Below are 19,433 nucleotides of genomic sequence, written 5' to 3'. Positions count from 1 at the left end.
TATTGTGTTTTCTTTATTCATTCTTTATTTCCCTATTACACTTTCTACCCTTTTATTATGGCAACTTTCCCTGACCGGTTATTCCTCTCGGGACATTAATTTTCAAAAGAGCAATTTGTTTTATGAGTCGTTCCATGAGTTTATATTGTCTCTCGTAATTATATTGTTGATGCAGACAGAATTTTACTGATCTTTCGATTTCCACGTTGAAAGCTGAAGAGCGAGCACTAACGCTATTTCGACTCACAATTTGTATATTTATTTATCAAAAACTTTGATATTTTGAATCGTTTGACGAAATAGTTGCAAATTCACGTGCAAATACACGAAAACTTTGGTCATTTCATTATTATCTTGATGGAATGGTTGAGCGTATTTACAGTTTTTATTATTTCTGAATCTTTTCTTCTTTGCGTTATGTCAACTGACGTGTTAGCCGATAGTTGGCGTTCCAGTCGTGACAAAGTAACGAATCAAGTTATCTTCGTTGCCCCCACTTCCTTTGGTTTCCCGGGTTGCTCTGTTGCCCAGCTGATGACTGGGATGAGTTGATGCGTAGATCAATGTATACGTTATATAATTAGACAACGAAGCGATGTTATTTCGAAAAAAAATATTAATAAACTCGTCACCGACAAATCGTACAGTGATGTTTCGTGAGCGATAGTGTAAGACAGACAACAAATTTTTCGCGACACGCGGAAAATGCAGGATCGTAGATTATTACGATTCTGACAAAAACTTCATTTTTTAACCTACAAAAATGTTTGTAATAATACTCAGTGCTGCGATATGTTTGACATCGAGAGTTCTAGCGTCCGATTGTTACTCGGACATCTGTCACAAGGTGAGGAAAGAAACGTAACCTCTCAAGTGGTGGAAATCTCCAAAATCAAAGTTTGTCGTTATGCCATTCCTCGTGTTTTAGGGTACGGAACTCCAAGCCCCAGGACAGCAATGTTTGTACACACCGATTCAAAGAGGCAAAGGTAAGAACATCTCTGTTTGTTCGTCAATGTTAGAATTTTTTTAGCAAAGTATTATCTTACAGACTGCGTCAATCTGCGTTTTGAAAACTTGGGCTTCGCACCTGCGGGCAGTGAATCCCTAGGGAAATTTAGACTTTCCACTTATGTCAAAGATTTTGGCAAATTTCAAGGAAGAACTACAGCATTCAATCTTTCTATTAGTGACATCGCATTCAACAGTAAGAATCTGTCAATAGTTACATTGCTTTAGGATCTATGAATTACTTCAAACTGTGTAAATGCTATCTGAATGGAAAACTTATTGTGATTTCCCTGTGAATCTATCTAACCTCTCTTTAGATATTATAATGGATATGTTATGCTTTCAACAGGGTTAATTGCGAGATATCAAGATGCAAGTAATTATCGTCATGCCGATTGCTTTGAAATCGATATTCATCCCAAAAACGAGGAAACTCTTTTTCCTGAAATATTTTTTTCTTGTCCATTTGCGGAAGAAACATTTGAAGCAACTCCCTACCGCTTGCAATACTTAGTAGTTGGCAAAGATTTTGAGTACAGTCGAAAATTGGTTTTCGTTGTACCAAGACATATGGAAATTGGTGAGTTTTTTAACTTTGACACAAAGTAGTTTTGAGATTCGAAATATCTGTGTTAGCAAACAATTCTGAAATATTTTGATTTACCGAACAGTGAGATCAAATTCATGATTATAAATTCAGTTTTTCTATTCCAATTTTTATGAGCTTGAAAAGAAGCAATTCAATTTTTATGCAAAAGGTTTATATGAAAAAAATGAATTTCTGAAGATAATAAAATTCAGAAAAATCTCCTCATTTATGTCACAATGCAGATGAAAGTATCAATGATGTGAGGACGTTTAAACCATTTTTCTACATTGATGTATCCAACCCGGGATCACTGTTATTGCACATTCAACCGTTGCCAGAAGAATTTAATGTCACCGATTACAAAGTATGGATGATAAATAATCATACAAACAGTGAAGTCAGTTTGGAATTGAAACACAATGGAGAAGAAGAGATTCGTTATAACTTCACTGTCGTTGACGGTGTTCATTATTTTAAAGTAGCGGCTGTGCATCCTTTCTGTGGAAAAGAAGGTTGTGTCAATAGCACATCACCCGCGATAAGTACAAGTGAGAGAAACAGCTTTTCAGCAATATTCATTAACTAATGAATAAAATGTATTTACATCGAAAAATCATTTTTATTCCCAGAACAATCCGCTCGTCGTTTAGTCTTAATGATAATCAGCGTCGTATGGATTCCACCTGCAATTCTTTACGCCATGTATTACGCTTACAAATTATACATGAAAAATTCACTCGCTAAACAACAATACCGGAGAACTAATTGTCTTCTGGTATATTCGCCCACTCATACGGCCCATATCGACGTCATGCAAAAATTGGCTTTGTACATGAGAAGTTGTAATATTAACGCCATGATTGATATGCTCGATATTCCTAAAACTGCCAATAAGGTGAACATCAACTTTTTTTTTCGTTTTTCAACACTTGCGTTCGATTATTAATCATATAATAATTCATTTTAAACTTTCCACTTTATTATTTTCAATAAGAGAAAAAAAATGTTTATAATTACTCAAATAGTTTACAATTATGAGAATGTCTTAGATTTTCTTCATGTGAAAAATCCATTTTTCAGCTTTATCGACATTGCTATTGATATTTGATTTTATTGGAAATTTACTCACATTCTTCTTCCCATATTTGATTTCTAATCCAGGATCCCGGCCTCTGGTGTAACTCAGCATTTCGAGATGCCGATGTGATCGTCATAGCAACGTCTCCACCGTCCGGAGGCAAAGTAGTGCCCCACATTTATCGGAACGTTGACAATCATGCATTGCGTTTACTAAAAGAGAATTATCCGAGACGAAATAAGCGATATTTCGTCGTACAATTTCCTTATTGCAAACGTGATGATTTGCCTGAAGAGGCAAGACTTATGAGGCGTTTTGAAATGCCCGGAGAGCTGGAAAAATTCGTGAGGAATATTTACGCTGTTGATCGTATACGTTTGTTCGGAGTTTCGGGCGTCGAATTTGCCGAGGCTATCAAAGTCGCAATGGTCCAAATACCGAGAGATTGTTCCGAAAAATCGACACTTTGCGAAGAAATTGGTGAGGTTCTTTTCACTCATTGATTGCGTTGTTTTTCCTTAGACTTTTGACGTTCTATTTTAACGAAAATATGAGTTTTGCATGAATTTCAATGATTTTTCTTCCTTCGAATCGTGTTTGAAATTTTTTTAAAATCACAATCCCTGTTTTCAGGTCCCCAAACCGAAGACACTCTTTCAACCGTGCTTTTACCCTCGGAATTACCTTCAAAAATGCTCCTCGAGCCTAATAAAAACGAAAAAATTCGAGAGAAACAAAGTGGCGAAGAAAGCTACTATGTGATCAATATTGACGAGCTCAATTTACTCGGTGACAAGGGTGAGAGTGAGACTTTATTTTACACACCGCCAAATACTACTGATGAATTCCGAATTGATCAGTTGAATTTATAAAACATTAAAAAAAAAAATAGTTTTTAGCAATATTTTATAAGCAAATATTTTTATAATGCGTGTTTAACACTTGACTGAAGAATAATATTCTAAAGGCTATGGACAGAAATTTTGTGCCAAATTTGAATTGCGCCAAACAGAGCCAACTTCATTCCATTATATTCCTATCAATCCTACCTTCAGGAATATGTTCCTTTCATACGTCATTTTTCTTCACATTCAGACACTTCACGACGTCCATGAAAAAGGGTGAATCCCGTATGCCCGAACGATTCTTTTTTTTCACCCCCGAAAAACCTCGTTTCGGCTTTGCGCAAAAGCAGAAGAGTACCGAATATTATATACGATTTTCTACAACGTTCTATTCCTTTGATATATAGAATCAAGAAAAAATCGATTTTTTCTCGGATTTTCTTCTCTAATGTCTGGTAATTCGGATGCTCGTGCAGCAATACTTTTCTCATCTTTTGCGTGTTCGTGCTTGGAGAGGCATCGTGAATAAAGGTGTGGGAGTAAAATTTTTCGAAAATTATAGCTCCCGATTCGTATTTCTGTGGGAAAGGAAAAGTGGTCGAAAGTATTTTATGCATAGTCCTAAAATATTGATTTTGTTTGACTTTCATACACGGCGGTAAACCAGCGATACGTAATGGAAAAGAGGGGCAGTGATTGCAGGTTGTGATACGGTGGGGCTTCGAGGGAGTCAACGCGGGATGTGTCGTTTGGAAATCTCGGTTGAAACGTGTTGCTCGTCTTACAATATTTTTCAGCAGGTATCAATTTGGAATTCCCTATAGAAATCAATTCTTCGTGCCATGACGCTTTGTTCTCGTCGAATCTTCAAAAAGAGCAAGGAGGAACGAAGGGAGAATAACAGATGGCGAGTGTCCGGAAAGTGCCATTTTCCATACAACCGTTTTAGAAAATTACACCCACTGACTTATGCAGTGAATTTTTTTGCTCAAATTGGCGATGAATTTTTAATCCGCGAGTTCTCGAGACTTGCTTGAGCATGGTGGGGACTTTCTCCTCGATTTCGCTCCAGTGGTCGTGTCCTCTCCCTTGGCGATCATTATGGACTTGAGGGTTATTCCTCACAGGGCAATACAGAAGGCTAACTTCGCAGCTCTGAGGTGGAAGATCAGTCCAAAAAAGGATAATCCATTTTTTCATCTGTTCTTACTGCTATTTCATCGCAGATTTTTCAGTTTCTGGGCCCCGGGTTCAGAGTCTTCGGGAATTTCAAAGTTCCTTTATTTCCTGTACAACAAAATCATGTTCGCAATAATATTCACGTACACGGGTACGGTCATCGCCGATCTTTGTGAAAACTACAGGGACTTGGTGATGGCGACTGACGACGGTTGCTACATCGTTGGTGCATTGATCGTCATTTTCAAACTCATAAACTTTCAATTGCGGCGTGATAGGATCGAACATTTAATGAATAGGATTTACGAGCCCGTCCGGATGTTACTTCGCTCGTCCGGTGAGTCCAGAAATCAGAAATAATCGGTGATAAAGGTAAAGATTTGGTTTGAAGCCTTTAAAAAGATTTTACAGTGATTCATGCTTATTTGATTTTGTTTTTTTTTTCGCCAGATAAAGCCGTCGTGACTCTCGTCAAAAGTTTCGTTCTCTATGAAATGGGAACAGTCTTCATCCTGTGGAGCATCGGAGCTTTTCTGATAGCCGCTTCGGTCATATTTCCACCAACGGAGAACGGCTCGTTGCCGATTCGTGCCAAGTATCCGTTCGACTCGAGGGTCTCGCCGATGCACGAAGTTGCATTTTCCATTGAAGCGACCGCCTTAACGTCGATTGTAACCGCGATTTGGGTGATGGACATTGTAGTAATGGGTTTTTGCAGGTACACAATTCTGCAGCTACAAATTCTCGGATCGAACTACATGAACTGTCGGAATTCATTGAGCGAGCGTGGCTACCTCAGATTGCCGGAGAGCAGTTTAGCCACAAGCTTTATCAGCGCAGAAGACGACTTCGTTATTCGTACTTTCGTGCCATTCTGTTCGGAAGAAAGCACCGAATCTGAGGATAGTTTTGATAAGCGTTTTAAAACTTGTGTCAAGCACCATCATCGGTTGATTCGGATCGTTGATGACATCAACGAATTATTCAGCTCAGGAATGCTCGTCCAATTGTGCGCAAGTACGAGCATGATTTGTCTCGTTGCTTTTCAAGCAGTGCTCGTGAGTAATTTCGTTTTTCATAATTCTTCGGTTACTCGAGTTTCTAGAAGCAGGCAACCGAGTGGATCACTCACTGTCAATAAATCGGTTCCAGGGTGCCAATGAAAATTCAAGTTTCGCGCAGTACGCTGTTTTCTTCGGTTCCGTCTTTTGTCAACTTTGGTGCTGGTGCTGGTTCGGCAATGCATTGATCTACGAGGTAATTCATCGTTTTGCAATCAATGATTCAATCCCTCGAATTAATATCGAATTGTCGCTCATTCCTCAACACTGTGAAGAGTGATTCTTTGGCAACGAGCCAATGGTTTTCGGGGTGGGAGGATGAGAAAGACATTTCTTCGGTGGCTTCTCTGATAACCATGTCCCTGATACGGACACGTAGACCGATGGGTTTGGCAGCTGGAAGTTTTTACACGATGTCGTTGGGAATGTTCATCACGGTAAGGCTCGAAGCGTTTTATCCAATTTTCGTTTCGATTTTCTTCTTTGAATACAGCCAAAAATCGGAATTTTTCTTTGCCTTTAGATACTGAAAAGCAGTTACTCCATCTTCGCTCTTCTGACTGCTGTAAACGACGAGCCTTAAAAAAGTCGCGTTTGAAATCTGCAGCCTCAATCGATTGTTGCATACTCACGCCTGCAGTCGATCAGTCAATGACCAGTAAAAAAAAATCAACTCGAATTCACTGATATTTCATTATTTTTACGAATTCAGCCATACTGTGCTTACTGGGTACGCTTTTTTGATTTTTCTTTTTTGAATCAATGGCAAGTTTCATCTATTTACATGCAATAAAAGACCGAGTTGGTCATCCAGTCAATTCTTGATTTCTGAACGGTCCAGCTCGAGCACATTTCCAAACGCCGAATGGCATGTTCCGCACATTTAAAAAAAAATATAAAATATGAAGAATTAGGTACTTACCGATGTCTTCAAATTGCGATTGAACGGACAAACACCGAGTGTTAAAACGTGGGTTAGCTGCTCTGATGATCGATGCTCGACCACAACGACCGTCAAAACGTGCTGGAAGCAGGAACTAAAAACCAATTTTCCCCTCCTTCCAAGAGCTACAGATCGAGTGACCCGTAACGAAGTATTTCTGTCAAATTTTCGTCCAACGATCTTATTCCATTTCCAAACGTTCTGAACCACAAAAATTGAAGCATTTTCAGACCCAATTTCTCTTTTTTTTACTGCACTTTAGTGCTTACCTTCAGCAGCCTTCAACACCGTTGATCCATTGCTCAATGCCTTCGATCTCTTCCACATACAAGAATATCTGCCACCCTCACGTCCAGTCTCCCAATCTCAATTGTCAGACTGACTTTCGAGGAGCATCAGTACAAATAAATACAAAAGTATTCAACAGGTTTCACCTTTGGAAAGTTAGCACTTTATTCGTCACGTCATATTCGAAAAATTTTGAAAAAGCTGAATTGTGCACAGGATGCTTTATCGCCCAAGGTGCATTACAACTTCGTCAGAGTTTGCATTACATTTTCATAAAAATTACATCACGATTACAATTGTCTGACGACATACTTGCTATGTAATTTACATTTACATATATATTTCTATATTTTTACACGAGAATATTCTATCGTATAATAAATAGTATTTATAGTGGAATGTTTATATTCTTTCTTTCGTCATTATTAATTCTAAACGTTAGAAGTACAAAATAATGACGTTATTTTTATTAGTCTGTCATTAAGGTACGGGAAACGCAGTCTTTCGCTTTCGATATTGGTTTATTCAGGAAAAAATCAGGAAAAAAAGCTTTTGAATGAAACGTCAATCGTATTCTGAGTGTTCTCTAGACGACGGAGACGACTTTTTTCACTTTTTTTTTTCAAACTGTACGAGCTCAACGAAATACAATTAATAGGAAGCATAAACCGGCGAGTCACGAACTCGCTGAATGAACAAAATGGGATTTGCTTGTTTCTTCTTTCATAAAATACAAAATTCAACGAGAATTATATAAATATGTGTGTTAATATAGATCTAGAGACTATCTACGTAGATGCAAGATTCGCGTCGGTCAATCATTCGCAATATTTCACCAATTCTACCTCCATTATTATCATCATTATTATTATGATTCGTTTTTAATTGAATCGATATTATTTCCATTATTTTCATGAATTTCAATTAGTTTACGTAACGGTATTAAATACGATAAAAATAGGTCAGAGGTTATTTGTTTTTATCTTGATTTTGGTACGAATCTCGATTCATTCGTTTGGACTTTGCACACTTTTTGGTGAATTTCCATCGAGCCTCTTCGCTTGGTCCTTCAAATGCTTCGTGAATTGAATAATCAAGATTCCTTGAGATCGCTTCTCCCATTCGATTTTTTTTCGATTATTCCACTATTTCTTCGTCGACTTATCATTTATCTTCATTTTATTTGGGATTTTGATTCGCCTCGTTCAACTTATAACTCGTAACTTCGGTTAGAAAGACTAGTCTCAATTTTCATAGATCTCGAGTTAAATAAAAGTTACTTATCCTACGATCAGGTAATGTGTTCTCTCTCTCTCTCTCTCTCTCTATTTCCTCCTGTCGACTTGACTTTCGATTACTCGGTTCGCTCCACTCCTTCGAATTCCTCAAAATCTTTGAGTTCTGACATGATTTTTTTTCAATTCTCGAATAACTTCGATTTCGCCACTTCCGGGACATCGGAAGTGCTTTTTTAAGGTTTGTTTTCGAGCACATTTCATTTTATTGTGATCGGAGCAGATTTTATTGAATATTTTCGAAAAAGTATCCGATTTTTCTGCATTTTTCCGAGGGGAATTAACCACGAGAGATCCTCCGGAAATTTGTTCGATATTTGCAAAAATAATTCTTTCTTTTTTCTCACCTTTTCTTCGGAGACGTTTCGACGGTTTCTCCACGAAGATTTCGCCATTCCAGGCTAGTATTTTCTCATTCTTCGATCGAGTCAACGAGATCGATGTGGCAATAAGCTCACTGCTTGGTTTGACTGTTCGCTCGATCGTCTTTATCGATTCGATCGATGTTATTGAACATCAACAAATCGTCGTGACCATTTTGCCCCCTTTTACCAGCCATGTCAATGTAGGACTGCGGCCTCTCGTTGCTCGGCGTCTTGAGATCGTTCTCGCTGTTACTCGCGACACTCAAGTTCCGCAATTTAATCGGACTCTCGTAGTGATTCGCGTTGATATTCACCGTACGATCGTTCTCGTACGATGCCGGAGCGCATTTTCCTGATTCTTCAGGAAACGATGCTATCGGCTCGTGCCAAAGTGCCTGCAGCTTGTCAACTTTGTCACACTTTTTAATCGGCTCCTCCGATGGTTTGCTCATGTAGTTGAATGCCTCGGTCCTTATTATACTCAAGTTTCCATTCGTCATACCCTCGACACTGGAACCTGCGAATGAAAAACATTTTCGTTGGATAAAACTTCAAAATCTAAGAAAAATTTTTTTGATCGTTCAAAATCATTAAATTCGATCAAAAAAAAGGCTTCAAAATGAGAAAAAATACTTTTCGATCCCTAAGAAATCATCGCGACTTCAAACTTTTGATAATTGATTCTTTTTTACTGACGAGTAAATTCTTCGTTGGTCGAGAACGTTTGGAAAGAAAATAGAAAACGATTTTTCCACTGCTCAACCATTGAACCGAGACTTTTTATCTTTTCGTCCCTACCAACAAAAATGTTGTAAAACATCATTTATGAAGCTATTTTTTTAATAAAATATTTTTCAGATTCTAGAAACAAGGAAAATATGAGCAGACAAAACTCACTCGTAGGACTGTCCAGCGCATGAAGTGATGCGAAATACGCCTGATTGTGGACAGTGCGAGGATTCAGGTCGAGATACTCGACCCCATCTTCGAGCATTCGTTCCCAATGACAGGTGAGCTCCTTGAACGATGGCCTCATGCCAGGCTCGTCGTGCCAACACGAAACCATCAATTTGTATCTGGTCGGAAAGACAGAGTGTGTATTTTGTCGACAGATTATGATCGATCATCTTTTCTCCATTCAATTCTATAGCAAGATTTGTCAGCTTGTTAGTCAGGCGTGAAAACACCAATTTTGACGATTTTGGTTACTGTTTTCATTGTTTTTGCTATTTTTCTAAGTCCTGTACAATTTATTCGGAAAATTTGACACCAGAAAATCGCTGTTTTAGTGCCAAATTTCATAGTTTCGACGATGGGAAAAAATTCTTCAGAAACGTGCAACAAAAAAATGAGAATTAATGAACGATTGACAGTTCAATGGGGCCTTACAGTTGGGTGGAGCAGTTTGCTGGCCTCTCCATTCGATAACCGGCCTTCAGTAAGTTATAAAGATTATGCACATCGACACCGGGATAAGGGGATGCTCCCAATGTCACTAATTCCCATAGCAGGACACCGAAACTCCAAACGTCCGATTTACTCGTGTAAACGTGGTCTGCCAGGGACTCTGGTGCCATCCACTTGACAGGCACTGAAAGGAATTGGCAATTTTATCAAATTCGGCCAACTTTTCAATGACAAATTTGAAAAGTGGTTCAATTGTTTGGATGTTTTTTTTCATTTTTATCGACGTCGTTTGCGTCGCTTTTTTCATGCTCTTTTAAAGTGATTTTTATTGTTTATTGTGAAAAGATAAAAACCTCGGCCTTTGCTACGCTTTAAGTAAGCATCGTCTTCATAAACGTCGCGCGTCAGTCCAAAATCAGATATTTTGCAAACTTTTCCAGTCGCCAGAAGAACGTTTCGTGCTGCTAGATCGCGATGCACCAACTGAAAAGTTCCAACGAGTTTGTGAGAATATCCAAAGTTCTGTTTGTTTCGCAGAATATTTGCGCTGCCGAGGGACAATGAAGAGTAATTATTTTTGTTAATTTTGTTTTTTTTTTGATTAACGAAAGCACGTCGATCAGTGGAGGGTCCAAAGTGGCTTGTTAATTGATGGATAAAGTTTTTGGAGTTTGTTCGGTGGGTACCTTAATGTCCGTCAAATAGGCCATTCCCTTGCTTATTTGCCAAGCGAAAGACAAAATGTCACGTGGCGTTATCGCGTAGTTTGACGTCGTGTCATTCGTCTGCAATTCCTCGCGGGCGTTTCCTGGAGATGCTGATAATAACGAGGTCGAACAAGGTGCTCGTCCCTCCGATTCCAAGTGACGACTTCGTCGCAAATAGTTCCTGGAAATAATGCGCAATTTAATTATCCGTCAAACGAAACGTCGGTGCAATTCGAAGTCGTTGGAAACTTTTGGAAAATTCAGTGTTTCGAAACAAGCCAATTAAGTAGGTGCTCGCATCGAGCAGCGAGCAAGAAGTGCTCAGTCTCTCGAGCAATTTTCATTTCATTTTACCTCGTTAAGGGCTCGACCAGTTTATTCTTATTTACAACTTTTCATATAATTTCTGGCAAGTTGAAATATTTGCAATTTTTCATTCGATTAGCTGCAAATTGATCAAAGGGAAGCCGCGTTTTAAAAACTGGATGCAGAATTTCCAGGGTTGTAATTAAAATTTATCTTTTTGTGAGTTTGGTGAAAGTTTGGAAAAAGTGCAACGAATTTGTGACACTGTTAATGCGGATACGTTGTTTTTTCGTTTAAAAAATGCATTACCTTAAGGAGCCGAATTCAGCGAATTCGATGATCAGGTAAACCGGACCCCCGGGCGAGGTGCAAGCGCCGAGGAGTCTGATGACGTTGGGATGTTGAGCCTCCTTAAGCAACTGATATTCGGAGAGGAGATCAGCGAGTTCGGATGCACTCGCATCTTCTTTGAGAGTTTTAACTGCAACTGTTGTAGGCCCTGGCCAACCTCCAATATCGACTGCTTTGGCTCTCAGAACTCGTCCGAATTCCCCCTCGCCCAATACTTGTTCGATGGTTAATCGAGAACGCGGGAACTCCCACTTTGGATCGGGCTATTGGAAGAATTAAGTTTCAGTTTTTCTGCCCGAACAGTATAGAATCTGAGACTTTTTTGCAAAAAAATATGAAAAATTACGTTTAAAAAAATCAATTTTTTAAACTCTTGGTTAGAAAACAATGAAAAATTGTGAACTTTTTATTTGTTTTAGAGCTGCTCAATAGGTTTTCCCCCGAAATAGTTGGCATGTGAGAAAAAACCAAGAAAAACTCTCAATCGTTGACTCCTGGAGCGCTCTAACGACGAGAATTAATTTTATTCACCCATAAAGAAAAATCGATACTGTTATCGCACCCATTTTGCTCGACTGAAGCATTCCACTTTGGTCGAGTCCACACGATCGATTCCGTTCTTCTAACGGTTTTTTTTCCACCACTACCTCGTAAAACCACAAGTAAAGTTGTCGACCGAAAACTGAAAATCTCTTTCCATTTTCTCTGGATTACATCACCACAAAAGTGTGAAAAAAAGGAGAAAAAATTTCGACTATCGTTCACCAATTTGCAGTTTTGGAACAGGTGAATAAAAATCTTATCAAATTTGATAAAGTTTCGTCAATTTTTGGTAATAATCATTTCAACTTTTTCGAAAAGCTTCGAATGCAAATCCCTCCCCGATCATTGGATCGAATGTTTTTCTCAATTTCGCAATGAAAAAGAAAAAAAAAAAAAGATTTTTAATAAAAACTCAAAAACGTTACGCACTCAATTTCAGTTTCTCTTAAGAGAAAGCTCGACTAAAGGGAACCTCTAAAAATCTTTCAAGCGATTAATTATTTCACAAGGTCTGAGTGGATGAAAAAAATCGATCGTTACACTCATTAGTGGAAGTTTCGCTCCCCGGGATTATTTAGCCAGACCTTAAAACAGGAGCAACCCCTTTGACTGGAGACTATTATTTCCGGGAGGTTTTTTTTCGAGGTTCATGACACAGAGTGAATAACGCGTCGATCTTTATCCGCCCCGGACGAGAGAACACCGCAGCGAAATAATCGTATTCAGTGAATTATCGTTCGGGCTCTGCCCCGAGGGGATGCACTAGTTTGACCCTAGCCCCCTTAACCGTGAACAGATAACGACGAGAATAAGACTCAGAACAAGATAAACGTACCGGTGATGCTTTGGGCAAGAGAAGACTTCGATTCAAACCGCTGAAGGAATCCAAACCGATCAAGTGACCGTCGCCACGATCGAGGTAATCGGATGGTAATATTCCTAGTCCGTTGGCTCCGTCGACCCCTCTGTGCTTGCACTCGCGTCGCAAACTCTTTTTCGTGCCCCTGATGAAGTAAAAATAAACAAATTTTCAAATTACATGGAAAAATTGTATCGTGATTGATTCAAAAACCATGAAAATCGACTGAAAAATACATTTTTTGTTAAGGGGCCTACCCCAATTAGACGGGCAAAAAAAGACTACTTTCACGAATTTTTTTGACCGGTATAAATTATAAATATGGATACAAAAAGTGTTAGGCCTAAAAAATACACGCTTGAAATACACAACAAATTTCTTTATATTTTACTCAGTTTTCGTAGAGAAAAATGGGGGAGAAAACAGGTCCGAAATTGGTTTTAGATTCGATAGGTAAATGGCCATAGCGGGTATCATACGATTTTTGATTTTTTCAAAAATGACAAAATGGCGGCCATTTTTCCAAAAACTGCGGAAAACCACGTTTTTTTCATCGTTTTTTGCAGAAAAAAATAATTCCACTCAAAATTTCAAAATTCCTGTGATATGCACGACAGCTACATACGTCTTTACGCAAAGGCTGATTCACGGTACCGCACTGGGCGGTGCGTATTAGCGCGCTCAGACAGCCAAGTAAACGCATCGCTCAAAAGTACATTTGGACTGCTACTCCGATTTTTATAAAATTTTCCTATGATACTTTTAAATTTCGAAAAATGCAATATAAAAAGATCGATTTTTTGAAAATTCTAATTAAGCTAGACCCCATAATTTCGCAAAATTATAAAAAAAATGGACGCCTAAAGTTCCAGCTTCGTTCCTCACACTTCCAATGTTTCATTGCGTTCACAAAGCCTCGAGTGTCCACGGCACCATGAAAATGTGGCTGTAAATGTCATGGGTCATGGTGAAAGCCTATAATTTTCGGGGCTTTCATGTTTCCTTGGCTTCGAAATTGATTTTTTTGCGATCTCGAGCACATGATTATTAAGGTTGAGTGGAACTATTTTTCCACAGTCGCTGCACATTGTGATCGTTTTTATGTGATAAATGCAACGTAATACTTGGCAACTTCCTGCCTATAGGAAAATTAGATAGTTATGCAAGTCGCATGACATCGATAAGAATCTCGTTCCTTTTTCAAAGGGCTGTCGTGTCTTGAATTACGTTTTATTACGTCCTGCTGCACTATATCGATCCTCCCGTGGCCATGAAACCTTTCCTCACCCCTTGACTTTCAGCAATTTTTTCCCTGCTTCTCGTTCCGTAGCGACTCGAAATTTTACAACGTTTATAAAGAGGCTCGAATGAAGAATGACCGGAGACTCTTTCGTTCCATCGAATCAGACTTTCCTTCAGATTTGCGCAAACGCAACACAGCACCGTCGATATTCGAATGAATTTACAAAACCTGCCATTTTCCTCGTTGATAAAACACGAGGAAAGTGGTGGCTGGGAGAGTCCTTCGAGGATTTTCATCCCCAGCAACGTTCCCTAAGTTTAGCAAAGAGGCGGAGCAGCCTTACTTTTTATGAGTAAAATGTATGGGAAATTACCCCCTCGATGTATATTCTGCAGGGATCGAAAAAGAACCTTCGAAAGTATCTCGCGCGTAGAGACTTCAGCGATATTGATACGTTCCACTTCAAATACTGTGATCAATTTCCAATTGGGAGTGAAAAAAGTGCAGTGATTGCAGCTCCCAACGGAGCGTGGACTGCGGTGCATCGCAGTCGCGAGTAAAACGTCTTCCCCCTTAATATTTAGCAACGAGTATGAATTTCCTTCCGAATGGAAATCAGGCGAGGGCCTGCGTTCGATGGCGTTTTGTTTTCCCACCGTGAATGAGTTGCTTCTCGTTTCTAGCTCGCGTGGATTTCGCTTCGGCAAAAAAAGTGTGCGAAGGGCGCACATGTCGAGTTTCTCAAGGGTGCGATTTTACAAAAGTTTTCAAAGATTGCAGGGAGCGATTTGTGGAAAGTTGAAATCGAGGGAGATTCGTTGCTATTAAGCCTCATTTCGGATGAATTTATAATGCGCGAGGATTCACTCGAGCATCGCGCAGGGACTTTTCCCTCCCTCAGTCAGTGGTGGGATTTCAGTCGAGCCGGAATCGCAATGGACAGGAACCAGACGGCCTCGCACAGGCAGATACTGGACGCGAACGTCTCGGCTTTGAGGTGAACGAGCAGCTCGACGCAAAGAGTTTGAAGAATTTTCCCCTGGGTTTTTCATTTCTGAGATCTTTCCACAGATTCTTTGGATTCTGGGCCCCGGGTCCGGGGTCTCCGAGGCTCTGGAAGCTGCTCTATCCGTTCTACAACAAAATCATGCTCGCCCTCATGTGCTCGTTCGCCGCCACGATCGTTGCTGATCTGTGCACGAACTACGGAGACTTGATGATACTGACTGACGACGGTTGCTTCATCGCGGGTGTTTCCGTCGTAATTTTCAAGCTTTTCAACTTCCAGGCACGTCGCGAGAGAATCGATCGTTTGATGAGCGCGATTCACGAGCCCGTAGAAATACTGCGTCGCTCGTCCGGTGAGGCAACTCGAGAGCAATTTTTCATTCGAAACTGACCGCTCTGTTGGGCCGAAGAGCGATCGAGTGCTGCTTCGATTCGTGGCTCTTTCGCATTAATCTGTTTTCTTATTGATCAGACGAGGCGGTCGTCAGGCTGGTCAAGAGTTTCGTTCTTCACGAGAAAACGACGGTTTACTTTCTCTCGAGCCTCGGAGGTTTTCTCGTGTTGGCTTTGCTGCTGTTCGTCCCAACGGAAAACGGATCGCTGCCCATCCGTGCCAAGTACCCTTTCGACTCGAGGGTCAAACCGATGCACGAAATCGCATTTTTCATTCAGGCATCAGCAGTGACGACGACGATCGTTGCGATAATGGCGATGGACACTATAGTCATAGGGTTTTGCAGGTTCACGCATCTCCAGCTCCAAGTTCTGACCTCGAATTACCTCAAGTGTAGAAACTCTTCGAGTGAGCGCGGTTCCCTCGAGCTGAGGAAGGGCCATTCGGCGACGAGCTTTTTCAGACCGCAAGAGGACTTTGTCATCCGTACTTTCGTCCCATTTCATCTCGGGGAAATTAACGAGACGGAGGACAGTTTTACAAAGCGTTTCAAAACTTGTGTCAAGCACCATCAGCGCTTGTTCGAAATCGTCGATGACATCAACGAGCTCTTCGGCTCGAGCATGCTCGTTCAACTGTGCGCGAGCTCCTCCATGATTTGTCTCACTGGCTTCCAAGCGGTGCTCGTGAGTGATCCGCATTCTTTCAACTTTTTCCACTTTTCTGCCTCTCGCCGGTGGCTTAAAAATCTTCTTTTCCTTTACACGCAAATTGATGGGACTCCAGGGGGCTAAGGAGAGTGCAAATTTCATGAAATTCGCTCTCTATCTCGGCGCTGCCTTCTCACAACTGCTGTGCTGGTGTTGGTTCGGCAATAAACTCATCTACCAGGTGATCGATCACTTAACGCCCGATCATCCAATCCCTCGAACGAATAATTTCGTGTCGATTATTTTTAACACCGTGAAGAGCGATTCTCTGGCATTGAGTCAATGGTTCTCGGGATGGGAAGACGAGACAAATTATTCTTCGCTTGCCGCCCTGATCGTCGTTTCCTTGATCCGGACACGCAGACCGATGAGCTTGACAGCTGGGAGCTTCTACACGATGTCGATGGAAACTTTCATCGCGGTGAGATTCAACATTTTTTCATTCATCGATTTCTCTCCACGAAGAAAACTGATTCGTTTTGCGTTTTCTTATATTATTTTTCAAGAATTTTCAAAGTACTTAGCCACCGATTACGAAGAGCACAATGTTTTTTCATCTTTACAATTTTTCGTCCCTGAATTCTAAACAGTTTACGCGAACAGCAAAAAGTGATGCACGTGAGAACTATATTTCGTTTCGTTTTCGAGTGTTATTCATCGTGTCAGACTATAGCACTTACCGATAAGTGGAAATTTATTGTAGATTACAAATTTTCACTGTCAGCATAGTAAATATGATAAACACACGAATATACTCCGAATGGTTCCATGACTGTAAAGCACACAACAAAGGAACACCGACGAAAAATCGCATGGACAAAATATCACCACTCAATTATTTTGGTAAAAGTAAAGGTAAAGAATTTTTAACGTTTCATCAATCCATACAAACAAACACACACCCACACTCCCAAACAAAAACAGACACACACTTTCTGCGATTGATACTAAACTCCAATCACGATTATCTACAAATAATAGACAAAGCGTATCAGGCATTAACCCCTCCATTCATTCTCTCATGCACAATACTCAAAACACACACACACACACACACACACAACATTGAGCTTCGATTAATTCGTGATAAATGCCTGCTCTTCGTGCACCATCGACGTGATATTTTGTCACAGTTATTTTTGGTCGTGTGAGATTTTGCGTGCGTGATTTTTTCATGTGTGATGTATTGCCTGCGATATTTTTTCGTGTGATATTTCGACTGTGATATTTAGACGTGCTATCGTGTGATATTTTACCATACATATAATTTTTTTTCAGGCTTGTCCGAGGATACTTAACAATCTAAACATTTGAAGTGACTGAAAAGATTTTTTACCATTATTATAGAGAAAAACACTCTTGAGTCTTGAGTAAAAGGTCCACCATTATAAAAAGACCAATGTCTCTTCACTGTGGTGGATAAAACAATTCTTATTACTGCTCTTCGAATAAATGCTGCAATCCAGTACCCCGAGATACTATATTTCTAGTATTTTTCTCTCGAATTTCCGGCCTCGTTTTCTCCGTGTATTTGCTCTCTGAATTTCGGTTCTGAGCAGAGTGTTTATGGATGTTTCCAGATACTGAAGAGCAGTTATTCCTTCTTCGCACTTCTAACGACCGTGAACGAAGAGACCTAGAAATCGCCTCGAGCTTCGACCGAGGGTTTTAAACCACGGCGAATTTGTGGCATCCTCGAGCAAGCGAATAGTCGGTGCATCGATATTTCATTGTAAATAGTGAAGTTCATTGCTCACCGGTATCTCCACATAACGAAGGCGCTGACGAAGACGATGAGGACGAAAAAGCTCGCACCGACGGCTCCGATCATGCAGGTCGGACCGCAACCACCGTCCGAAGCTGCTGGAACAGCGACAACGCTTTACTTCGAAGGACTTTCCCAAAATTTTTCGTTCAACGACTCCATTATTTTTTCAAACTTTCAGAAAACGAATAACAACAATCGAGGCAACCTTTTTCGCATTATTTCTGATCGGAGTCACTTCCAAATCTTGGAATCGCTCTCCGAGTGAAACGAGCCCGAAATAAATTCGTTTCCCTCCCTCCCCAACGATACCGACCTTTGCGAGCATCCGAGACGACCGCCTCCTTCTTCCGTTCCCTCTTCGATTTGTTTCCGCCGTTTGAGTTCCCATCGACGCTGTTTCCGTGGAAGAGGCCGCAGGTGCACTGCATCTCGTCATCGCACTTGCATATGCCAGATGCGCTCGATATCCCCCGACCATCTTTATTCAGAATAGCGAAGTGTACTTCCGCTGAAATGAAGGAATTTTCATAGTCTCACTACCGCGGATACGTTTCCAGGAATTCTTGCAATCCTACTTTCGCATTCAATTAAGATTTATTCTCCAAATCTTTCGTTTCATTGCGCTCAACAGTTGTGCGGGCATTGGAAAACGAGATTGACGAGATGCCAATTATCAGGAAAAACTCCTTTCGAAAGCCCGTGAAACAAGTTCGTTATTTTCGTTTATTTTGCACGATAGAGAAGAAATCGTTTTGTGCTCATTCTCAATGCCGAAGTCTTTCCATGAAAACCCGCTTCTAATAGGCACTTTTCTCAACCATTTTTCACAGGATTTTCTGATTAAGCAATTCGTGAAATTTTAATTACATTCCGTGGCACAGTCCTGTGGGCATATCCGAGAATCCAAGCGCTCGAGGTCGTCGCAAACGTTGTCAGGACAGTGGGTCAGGTTCGGCGAACACGTTTGGTACCGTTCCGTCATTCCCACCATGTTGTTCGAACGCCAAACGCACTCGCTCGTCAACGTATTTTCGCTGTAAAGTCACGTTTTTTTTAGAAATCGAGATTTTAGGAAAAAATGACTAAAATGGGAATCTGAGCCTGAGAAAATATTCTGAAAAATGGGGTTTTTAAATCATTCGAAAAATTCGAGTTTTCTAAAATTTCTCAGTAATAAAAATGCTCGGAAAATGTTGATAACGAAGAGTCGCAGTCGGACAGAAGCTTTTTGTGAAATTTGTCACGCGGGCGTTCGTAGATCGCTTAAAACTCACTGCAGAGAGCCGCTGCCGATGCCGCAATGAGATTCGCACTCCTTTTGTGATGCAAAGTTGGCACAGGAGTGAGCGACGCTCGTCCGATTGCACGAGCTCCCCTTGGCGATGACAGCGTCGACGAGATTGACGATCAAAGTCGCGGAGGATTGTTTGTGCTCGGAAATCCGCCACTGGATCGTCAAGCTGGAGAAAAATCGTAAGAAATT

General features: G+C 40.5%; 4 protein-coding genes across 6 annotated transcripts in view; 3 read left to right on the top strand and 1 right to left on the bottom strand.

The window, feature by feature from the left end:
* The first annotated feature begins 515 nt into the window (after positions 1 to 515).
* Positions 516 to 3,659, top strand: LOC122410426 (uncharacterized). Of its 2 annotated transcripts, none has more exons than XM_043418543.1 (8): positions 516 to 847; positions 929 to 989; positions 1,052 to 1,207; positions 1,361 to 1,591; positions 1,843 to 2,148; positions 2,230 to 2,495; positions 2,762 to 3,158; positions 3,312 to 3,659. In XM_043418543.1, the coding sequence occupies exons 1-8, from the start codon at positions 764 to 766 to the stop codon at positions 3,548 to 3,550; spliced, it is 1,740 nt and encodes a 579-aa protein (XP_043274478.1). In that variant the 5' UTR covers positions 516 to 763; the 3' UTR covers positions 3,551 to 3,659. The 2 variants fall into 2 exon arrangements, with proteins under 2 accessions (XP_043274478.1, XP_043274476.1); XM_043418541.1 differs by having other exon boundaries at positions 1,034 to 1,207.
* A 124-nt stretch (positions 3,660 to 3,783) lies between these two features.
* LOC122410429 (odorant receptor 83a-like) lies at positions 3,784 to 6,581 on the top strand. The gene is made up of 5 exons (XM_043418551.1): positions 3,784 to 5,039; positions 5,153 to 5,760; positions 5,855 to 5,959; positions 6,039 to 6,200; positions 6,287 to 6,581. The coding sequence occupies exons 1-5, from the start codon at positions 4,625 to 4,627 to the stop codon at positions 6,344 to 6,346; spliced, it is 1,350 nt and encodes a 449-aa protein (XP_043274486.1). The 5' UTR covers positions 3,784 to 4,624; the 3' UTR covers positions 6,347 to 6,581.
* Positions 6,582 to 7,134: 553 nt separating this feature from the next.
* The window catches only part of Ret (Ret oncogene), a 45,831-nt gene continuing 33,532 nt past the window's right edge, over positions 7,135 to 19,433 (bottom strand). Inside the window, exons 9-19 of the mRNA XM_043418537.1 lie at positions 19,225 to 19,410; positions 18,818 to 18,984; positions 18,264 to 18,458; positions 17,940 to 18,042; positions 12,804 to 12,972; positions 11,384 to 11,688; positions 10,748 to 10,949; positions 10,415 to 10,544; positions 10,044 to 10,245; positions 9,552 to 9,730; positions 7,135 to 9,171 (exon numbers count right to left, since the gene is read on the bottom strand). Coding sequence (XP_043274472.1) covers positions 8,744 to 9,171; positions 9,552 to 9,730; positions 10,044 to 10,245; positions 10,415 to 10,544; positions 10,748 to 10,949; positions 11,384 to 11,688; positions 12,804 to 12,972; positions 17,940 to 18,042; positions 18,264 to 18,458; positions 18,818 to 18,984; positions 19,225 to 19,410 — 2,266 coding nt within the window. The 3' untranslated portion in view covers positions 7,135 to 8,743. The remainder of the gene's footprint in view (positions 9,172 to 9,551; positions 9,731 to 10,043; positions 10,246 to 10,414; positions 10,545 to 10,747; positions 10,950 to 11,383; positions 11,689 to 12,803; positions 12,973 to 17,939; positions 18,043 to 18,263; positions 18,459 to 18,817; positions 18,985 to 19,224; positions 19,411 to 19,433) is intronic.
* On the top strand, positions 14,660 to 18,204 carry LOC122410428 (odorant receptor 13a-like). Of its 2 annotated transcripts, XM_043418550.1 has the most exons (6): positions 14,660 to 15,067; positions 15,142 to 15,431; positions 15,551 to 16,158; positions 16,259 to 16,363; positions 16,442 to 16,603; positions 17,763 to 18,204. In XM_043418550.1, the coding sequence occupies exons 1-6, from the start codon at positions 14,922 to 14,924 to the stop codon at positions 17,820 to 17,822; spliced, it is 1,371 nt and encodes a 456-aa protein (XP_043274485.1). In that variant the 5' UTR covers positions 14,660 to 14,921; the 3' UTR covers positions 17,823 to 18,204. The 2 variants fall into 2 exon arrangements, with proteins under 2 accessions (XP_043274485.1, XP_043274484.1); XM_043418549.1 differs by having other exon boundaries at positions 16,259 to 16,603.

The sequence above is a fragment of the Venturia canescens genome, chromosome 5, assembly GCF_019457755.1.
Source record: "Venturia canescens isolate UGA chromosome 5, ASM1945775v1, whole genome shotgun sequence".
NCBI classification, from domain to species: domain Eukaryota; kingdom Metazoa; phylum Arthropoda; class Insecta; order Hymenoptera; family Ichneumonidae; genus Venturia; species Venturia canescens.
This window is presented reverse-complemented; position numbering and strand designations above follow the sequence as displayed.